The sequence below is a fragment of the Pyxicephalus adspersus genome, chromosome 3 (assembly GCF_032062135.1).
Source record: "Pyxicephalus adspersus chromosome 3, UCB_Pads_2.0, whole genome shotgun sequence".
Taxonomy (NCBI): domain Eukaryota; kingdom Metazoa; phylum Chordata; class Amphibia; order Anura; family Pyxicephalidae; genus Pyxicephalus; species Pyxicephalus adspersus.
The window spans coordinates 19,204,619-19,213,931 of record NC_092860.1 but is presented as its reverse complement, the minus strand read 5'-3'; the positions used below and the strand labels follow the sequence as shown (position 1 = coordinate 19,213,931).

Genomic DNA, 9,313 nt, shown 5'->3' with positions numbered 1-9,313 from the left:
AAAAAAAAAAAAAAAAAAAGGCGCAGCGCCACCAATTCTCGACCTCCTAGGCGATCGAGAATGAGCAAAACCTCCCGGGTTACCTACGTCAGGCATTCCGGGAGGCTCTTGGGTGCTCCTGCGTATACCCGAGCACAGGAGCCTTTTTCGCTCAAAGAAAAAATGTGCCCTTCTCACGCATGCGCAGAGATCGGCCATCGGCAGGTTTTTTTTCCATCCTACGTCACCCAATCTCACGCCTGTTTTCAGTTTAGTTCCTCTTTAAGCTTTCATCATACACTGCCCCCTGGTGGCCCTCCTTGCATGGGTAACAGTGAATTTTGGCTCCAAGGTAAAGTGCAAAAAAAATGCACAAACCTCAGTGAAGAGACAGGATTATTCTATTTTATATATAGTGTGGCCTAAGCTATAATCAATGTCATAATGGAAATCCTGGTCAGACTTGCTTCATCACCTTGTTCAAACTAGTGATATTATGTTTCTTTATATTTTTACCAGTCCCAGACTTGTATATACATACAAAATCCTCCTAGTAAACCATTTCTTGTCAAAGGATGGATGAATAAAATATCTTACCCGGCTCTGTATTTTTTCAAGGCTTTGCGGCTGGTATTTGTTAGCTCCTCATCAAACACTGTGTTTTTCTTCTGTTTCTTTGGCTTAGATGCTTTGGCTAAAACAGTAGAAAGCTGTGTTATGATTTGCTGTATGCCTAAACAACAACAGGTTTTAAATACAGTGAGTGGGAAGTAGCCTTTAGTGTCCCACTGGATCGATTTCCCTTCTCTACGTGTCTTGGAGACAATAGGGAGTGTTGTGCACCCTTTTAAATAGTTGTCAAGTGCACAGGTGCCCCCAATATAAAATTTCCTTTCCATTTTTGTTCCAGTGACAACTGAACAATGTGGATTTCTAAGATTTTTTGGGCTGTGGTCACAAAGGTCACCTTTCTAGTGAACTGATTTCACTAAAAACCAGACGATTCTGCTAGTTAGTACTTACATACTTGAGATGGCACTGGAAGGACAACTATGAATGCAAGTTGTTGGTGCCTATATGACTAACTGCTTCTTTGGTCTAATATTCCCCCCAAAGCGTTGATTTAATATAGGATGTCTATATGAGGATCCAAGTTATCATGGGTATATTATTCTTATGTATAAAACATTCACTCCCAATACCCAACCATGTTCTAGCCAGTCATCACTGTATTGAAAATCGAAAACTAAGCTGAAGCTGTCAATATATGTGTATAGAAACTCTGCTTCATAGTAAAGATCATCAAAATGGATTAAAGAAAAACAATTAGAAGAAATAAATGGACTGGCATTGCTTATCTCCCCCTAAAAATTCTAGCTGCCTGCTGATCTAGTTACTGCAGAGCCGAAAGATTTAAAGTTTATTTGCATGCTTGTTCCAGGCCAGTGAATATAAGTACTGAAGCAACAGAGTCTGGCAACTATCATTTAAAAAAAGTGCAACCTTTATGTTCCTCCCATGACAGGTCTCCTTAAATTACAATATATCACTACATTGTTACCAACTACAATCCCTAAGTGTACCTACCTGCGGATTCATCATCCTCAGGCATTGCCCGCGCTCTCTTGGGTTTGCGATCCCTCTTAGCTACACGTTCTGCATACATCTGAGCCTTTAATATCTCAAACTGAGAGCGTTCTTCAGCCTGCAAAGAGAGAAGACAGTTCATAGGAATGCAGAGACAGAAATAAAGAATCTAAACAGTATTTCTTCTAAATCTTACCGTCATTTCTCCTTTCTTTTTAGCATCTGCCATGAATTTCTTTCGCTTTTTCTTTCCTCTCAGTGCTAAATCAAACTCCTGTAGAGCATGAGACACTGGAAGAAATAAAAAAGTAAGCAGAAAAAAAAAATTACCAAAAAAAAAAAACAAAAAAAAAAAAAANAAAAAAAAAAAAAAAATCAACCAATCATAACCATATCAACCAATATGGAAGAGCACATCCATATGCTGCTGCCGCTCCTCCTTCACTGTTTGTTAACTCTGGGGGCCAGGAAGTAACCAACTTATACTGCTTTACGGTAGAGAAGTCAAGGTCAACAACTTGGCTCTACTGTCTGACAAGGCTGTAAATCTTAGGAATAGATGGAAACAAAATACAAATCCTTTGGAGAATAAACCGGCTCACATAAATGTATTGTACCTGGAACACAACAAGCTGCTGCTGGCATTGCAAAAAGTCCAAAGATGCATTATGGTTTTCTTAAAGCTCCATCTGCTGGGCAATTCCTGTACTTACACTTTTCTTTCTTTCTCTCTTCCCTGGTCTGGAACCAGCTTCTTTCTGGGCCCTGAGCTTCCTTTCCGTCATGCAATTTCTTTTCTGCTGAACTGATCTAGAAAGCAAACAAATGTGATTATCATTAGTTAGAATCCTTGTATCTCTGCAGGTGATCTGTAGTAACTTCGTCCTGACCATTCCACCAAATTTTTTTTTTATGAATTACAAGTGTATAGTAAAACTTTCTTTTTCTAGTTCTTAGCGTTAGTTTTGTTTCTGGTTTCAACCTAATTGTTCTAATCGCTGAAAGTAGAATATTTTGTGTCAGACCGAGTGCTGGGGAATGTTTGTGATCACCCGTATAAAGGGTATACAAACCTACAAATGTAATATTTTACAGAAATTAAGACTTCATAACTTCAAAGATATGCCAAAATATCCTTTTTTTTCAAACTTACAGGAAGTTCATTGCTAGGGTTTACCTATATTTTAAGGTTAAGGTTGTGGTCTAATATATGTTTTATAGAAAAGCTATAATCTTTCCTTGTGTGCTGGATTTTCTTCTTTATTATGTTCATTACTACCAGCTTGGACTTGGGGTTTTTGTAATAAGTCAGTTTCTCCTCCAGAGTGACCTATGTGAGCCTACACATCTACATTATTTTACAAAATTACTAAATATCCCTATGCATGCAGATATTTCAGATCAACACAAAAAGCACTTCCAACCTGAGACTCAGATTTCTGCATCTCCTTTTCTTCTTTCTCAAGCTGCAGTACTGCATAGACCTCCTTTTCCATGTTTTTTATCTTGTCCCGAAACTTGGAAATTACATCTGATAGGAGACACCCAAAATGTTACATACAATACAAGAGCCAGTCATCCTACTGAAATTTTACCCAACATCTTACCAGCCAATCTCACCTAGTGGAAGGATTCTTGCCTTCACAGGGGCCTGTGCCTTTTTAACAATGTCCTTCAGTAGTTTCCTTTCTTCTTCACCAACTAGAGACACAGATCGCCCAGCTTTGCCAGCACGAGCAGTACGACCAACCCTGTGAACGTAGTGCTTCATTGTGGCGGGCATAGTTAGATTAATTACCTGAATGAGTGAAAAAAACATGAGAAGGAGTATAAGAACCCTTATAGGGCTTATCATTGCCTTTTTAGTGTATGCCTTCCCTAGTGTCTAATGCCCATCTATTGTTAATCCCAATGTTCCAGGGAGCTGCCATGCAAGGTATTTTAAAAACATCACCTGCTAAATTTAAATAACACTTCTACCATTGGAACAAATGTAAGCTGCCACTGCTGACCACTGACTGACTACAACTACATGTTGTCTTTTCTAATTTGAATACTTTCCTTAAAGTCACCGAATCTAAAAGTGCTGGAGCCTCTGGAATGTTAAAGTCAAGGAACTGGTATTTTTATAAGGTGTCCCCAATCGCACATTCCTTGCATTTTTAGTAGAGGTTATGGGATGACCCACTTTAGTTTTAGGCCAAGCACAATCACTCACTGAATTCCTACTAAAAGTAGTGTCTACCATTCTGAACATATCATAGAGTTACTATTCAACTCACCGTTTTAACTCCTTGAATATCCAACCCTCGAGCTGCCACATCTGTAGCCACCAGAATATCAATCTGCTCATCTTTAAATCGTCTGCAAAACAGAAGTAAAGGGCATAGGTACAGGGGAAAACACCAGTAGTTTTAGGATCCATTTAGATCTAAACTAGAGGAAAAAGCTTGTTACCTGAGGGCCTCCAGACGCTGTGTCTGTGAGAGATTTCCATGAAGTTCACCGACTCGCAGACCCATTAGCCCCAACACGATGTGCATTCGGTGTGCCTGTTTCTTGGTCTGTGTGAACAGCATGACGTGGTCCTGGAAAGTGCGGGTTAGGAGAGCTAGAAAACAAAATAAAAAAATAAATGAAAATGATATGGTGGTTTGCCTTCAGACTTTCTCTCTCTAAATAAACTACGCAACCAAGCAATCTGAACAGAGCAGGGAAGGAGAGTGAGAAAGAGTCACTGCGTTGAATCACTGTGCAAAAATCACCTTCACCCACTGTGCTTCATAAACCTACTTCACTTGTCGGCTGGAAATGAAAGCGTAACTAAACGGATCTCTCCTTGCTTTATAGCCGGTGCAGATATGTTTACCCATTCTTTCAGGTTCAGGTCTTCATCCACCTTGATTGGCAAGGCTAAAATAGTTTAACATGCATGCGGAAGGATCATTCATTCCCAGTACACATTTATTTTGGGATCATAAGCTAAGATGCACATGTGCAGTTTACAGTAGATTCAAGAGAAGATTACGAACAGAAAGGTAAGAAAAAATGTCCCTTCTACAATAAAAATTTGCCTGCTTGCAATTTTAATTTTTTAGGTTTAGTTCAGCTTGAAGACTATAATACATATATAAACAATTTATAACTTTTCAAGCCTGCAAGTAAAAATTTTGAATTTTTTTTTTTTACCCACCACAAACAATGGCTTCACGGTCCCCTTCACGGTTTGGTCGGACCCTTACAAATTCTTGGCGCAAGAATGGGGCCACGTCAGTGTTACTATTTACAAAGACGCGAACTGGATTGCGGAGGGACACAGCAGCCAAATCTTGAACCTGTAAGGAATGCAAGATGTCTTAAAGGAAAATTTGAAGCAGAAACTACCTTACCCATTACCAGTAAATACAATCAAAAGATCCAAGGACAAAATAGGGATTTATGATATATGATCATTGACTTCTGCAAAATATGTCCCCTGCCTGCCTTCTAAATTGATAGTCCTTTATTCCTATTCTAGAATTACTCTAAAAGAAAAATGTATATGATGAACATCACAAGAGTCAACATCTTGTAATGTTAGATCAGAATACAGATCAATAACCTCCTGCCTTTATCTGAAAGGAGGAAATATCAAAGTCAATTTTTAAGGATTTTTTTTTAGCAATTTCCTAAAGAAGAACTCCAGCCTAGAAAAAATGAACAAAGCAGCTTTTGCTGTACCAATTATTTTTAAGCTGGAGGTCAATCTTGCAGTACTTCCTTCTTAGCAACTGATGTTCGAAGTCTCATGACCAGCATCATTCTACTCACTTCCTGACTCCAGGTCACCCTGGACCTGCTCCAAATCTTCGTTATGGAGCCATACAAGACTCATGTAGAGATAAATAAATATATCTGCGGTCCTCAGTCTGCATACCTGCTTTCGCCAATAGAATTGAGTTCCTAATTTCTCTTGTTGGGTTTTCTATTATTTTCTATTGCAGAGAAGTTAACAAGAGAATCCGAGACACACAAATACAACCAGAAACAGTTTGCACTCAGAGATGGACAGAAAAAGTCATATATAGTAATATAGAAATAAAGTAATCTCTAGACATATAGCCCAGGGCTGAACTAGGCCTCTGACCACCAACTATTACTTTTTTGTTTACCAGACTGACCCCTTGTTGCATTGTTTTAAATAGGTCTGAAATCACAACATGGTAAAAACAGATATAAAAGCATTACCTCTTCAGACATAGTTGCAGAAAAAAGAAGCGTCTGTCGCTGGTGGGAACAAAGTCTAATGATCTCTTTCATCTGCTCTTCAAAGTACTCATCCAACATCCTGCACAGAAAAATCACATTTTGATGATCACTGGACCAATGTATACGGACCAAAATAATAAAGATATAATGGTGAAATAACCTAAATTTAAAAGGGGGGGGGGGCGATAAATGGGTGCTATATTTCCCCACATTGCTTGACTACAGGAAAAAAAGAATATGCTTCTTGTTTTCATGAAGCCAGCACACACATTAAGAAAGACTATGCTGTCTATGCAATGGGCTTTAAAATAATTCTCTGATGATGTTTTACAGAGGATTAGTACAAGCTGTGTTGCAAACTCAAGTACCTTATCTACATATTCTTACCTATCTGCTTCGTCCAAGATCAGAACCTCGATTGCATTAAGACTAAATGAAGGGCAGTTGTGCAGATGGTCAATGAGCCTACCAGGGGTGGCAATAAGGATATCGGGACCAGCTCTTAAGGCCGCTTCCTGTGTTTTAACATCCAGACCACCTAGAAGACAAGGAATGACTTAGTGTAAGTTCAAAATAAAACAAACAGATGGACACAAACACAGCAAAACATAAGAAAACTGAAGGGGAGTATATCTTTAGAAGAAAAATAGTCTGATTGCCAGCAAAAAAACAATAAACAGGGATTGCTACCCATTTTTCCACTTGGAGCACCACCCTAAAGGTGAAATTGACAATGTGGAGATGGCAACACAACAGAGACAATGGTTGAAAAAAGTCAAACTTGCTTTAAGTCAGTTAAATCAGGATGCTCTATTATGCAAACTGCGGCCGCATCATTCATGATTATGCTGTGACCCGGTCACTTAAGCAAGATGGGAGCCTTACAAGCCAATTGCAGTAGACCACAGCACAAGCATGCAACATGCACAGCAAAAAATCCCCTTTTGAATGTCCCACAGAGCTCTAAAAATGTTAATGAAGTTAAAAGGTGTTTAGGCACCTGTACATTCCACCTCCAAATTACCACAAGTACAGTTTGAAAAATATGTTCTAGAAAGTTCTAGAAATTTAGTGGGATGATTTTTTGTTACAGTGACCACCTTTGTATCTTTCCTTAAAAAGGACTTTTAGTTTCTAAGTTTGTCATCTCCTAAAAGAAACATTAAACCACAGTGTATTCTATGATTTAAAGTAATGGGCTGCATGTTCCATAAAATATACACAGTGAACTCACCCACAGCTAAGCAGCAGGTAACCTCTGTGAACTGGGCCAGCTGTTTGGCAACTGTATGCACCTGAATGCCAAGCTCACGTGTTGGGACCAGAACCAGGACCCTAGTGACTGGAGCTTCTCGTGGTTTGTAGATGAGACGCTCCAGAACTGGAAGCATGAAGGCTGCAGTTTTACCTGTCAAGAGAAATTCAAACTAATTAATTACAAAGAAAAAAAAAACTTTAATTACAACATTTAAAAAAGTGACACCACCCAACACAGGCAAGAAACAACTGGAATGGGGAAGGGGTCCTTTACGTAGTCTAATCCACTAAGTAAAGCTCTAAGATGCAGCCCTGAAAAATCTAAAGCTACTGTTGTCACCATGGGCTGCTAACTGGACCTTGAGGATGCTAGCTAAAAGTCAGACCCTGCTCCATTATGACCTCAAGAAATTCTAATATAGCAGAATGTCTGAAGAATAGATTCTTCCTTTGGAGCTAGTTTTTGGCATAGATAGCCCTAGTAACTTTCTACTGTTCTTTTTTCTAGAAAGTAGGACTTTTGCAGCTTTTAATAAGTCTTCTTAGAGGGTACCAGGCTGCCAATTTGAGTATCTTTCCTTGTGGGCAAGCGATTGGACTAGGAAAGCAGCTCTCCCTAGGACAAGAGCACAAATGGAAGGACTGCTGATAGCAAGAGAATGGCAGAAAACCTGGATCTTTTTAGTATAACAAAAGCCATTAAGATTAGTGTGGAGTTTTGCCTTCCAAACATCTTTGGGACCATTAGAAGCTGCCTGAAATGTGGGAATGCAGAGCAAAGATGGGATTCCTAAGGTTATTGTAGAGGGAAAAAATGTGTATACCTGAGTGGCAAAAAAAAAAAAAATACCGATTGTGACATTTCCCTTTAATCTAGATTAAATCTAATTAAACCTTATAGTGAATTAGGAAGTCTGCTATTAGACTCTTTTAAGATAAATAGCAATGAGGGACCAGTTATGAACTTCTGATATGAAGAGATATGAAGAGCACAATGAATTACAGAAATCCCTTATAATCTTAGGGGTGGCCAAGGCTTACACCCATGCATTAATGGAAACCCTGGGCGATGACAATATAGTGAAGGGAAGCTGAAAATGCAATTACTTCTACAAAACTGGCAAACTCAAATAGAAATCTGAGACAGAGTGACTCATATTATGTTGATAAACACTGATCAATGCTATGAATCAATAGGGGAAAATGATAGCTTTTACCAAAGAAAGGCCAACTAGCTGCCAGTCTGCTTTGCTGTACAGGGACCACAAGAGAACAATGGCAAATGTAGGTAGTTACATGTCTCATTTAAACATATATTTTACAATGTACAAGGGACTAAAGAGTTGCAAAAATCTGTGCCATTTGTAACTTGTTTGTAACTAGATTAAAAAAAAAAAATCTGTGCCATTTGTAACTAGATTTAAGCTTAATAAACATCATTCTCCCATAAATTCCCGGCTTACCAGTTCCAGTAGCAGCACAAGCACAGATGTCTCTTCCCAACAATCCCACAGGAATGCAGGCCTTCTGGATAGGGGTGGGCTGTGTGAAGCTGAGAGCAGATATTGCCTGTAATAGAACAAAGTACAGGACCATAAATATCAAAATATTGAAACCAGTACCAGATTGCATTGCATGTTGGATGCTAAACACAAAAACTGTAATTACTATACAAGGGCTGTTTGACAAGTAATGAGCCTCAACCATAAAGACAGAAGGTAGGAACTTTTTTTTTCTATACATTTTCAATATAATCCCCATGAAGCAGAATGCACCTTTCAGATCTTTCTTTTAAGGCCTTTATACCTTTTTTTTTATAGAACTCAACATCTTGGCCTTCAAGGAAATCCTCAACAGCCTTGATGACATCATCATCAGAATCAAATTTCTTCCCTTTTAGGTATTTCTTTAAAATTCTAAATAGATAATAGTCCAATGGGGCCATATCTGGCGAATAAGGTTGGTGTTCTAACAATTCAAAGCCGCATCCATGAATTGTGACCATTGCAACAGCTGACTTGTGTGCTGGCGCATTGTCCTGATGAAACAAAAGGCCTTTTGTCAACTTTGTTTTAAAAAAAAATGTATAATAGATATACTCACACTTTTTTGGTCAAATACCGTATTTTTCGGCGTATAAGACGCTCCGGCATATAAGACGCACCCAATTTTAAAGGAGGAAAATCTAGAAAAAAAAGATTCTAAAAGATTATTCCCCTTCTGATAACCCTGTGCCAATTTA

The 9,313-nt window shown here is 38.7% G+C and overlaps 1 protein-coding gene across 1 annotated transcript in view; it reads right to left on the bottom strand.

Moving 5' to 3' along the window:
- Positions 1-9,313, bottom strand: part of DDX27 (DEAD-box helicase 27) — a 15,298-nt gene that overhangs the window by 1,327 nt on the left and 4,658 nt on the right. Inside the window, exons 7-19 of the mRNA XM_072403773.1 lie at positions 8,535-8,640; positions 7,049-7,222; positions 6,202-6,352; positions 5,794-5,893; positions 4,760-4,901; positions 4,024-4,177; positions 3,849-3,930; positions 3,187-3,364; positions 2,991-3,097; positions 2,280-2,376; positions 1,763-1,857; positions 1,567-1,684; positions 577-673 (exon numbers count right to left, since the gene is read on the bottom strand). Coding sequence (XP_072259874.1) covers positions 577-673; positions 1,567-1,684; positions 1,763-1,857; positions 2,280-2,376; positions 2,991-3,097; positions 3,187-3,364; positions 3,849-3,930; positions 4,024-4,177; positions 4,760-4,901; positions 5,794-5,893; positions 6,202-6,352; positions 7,049-7,222; positions 8,535-8,640 — 1,601 coding nt within the window. The remainder of the gene's footprint in view (positions 1-576; positions 674-1,566; positions 1,685-1,762; positions 1,858-2,279; positions 2,377-2,990; positions 3,098-3,186; positions 3,365-3,848; positions 3,931-4,023; positions 4,178-4,759; positions 4,902-5,793; positions 5,894-6,201; positions 6,353-7,048; positions 7,223-8,534; positions 8,641-9,313) is intronic.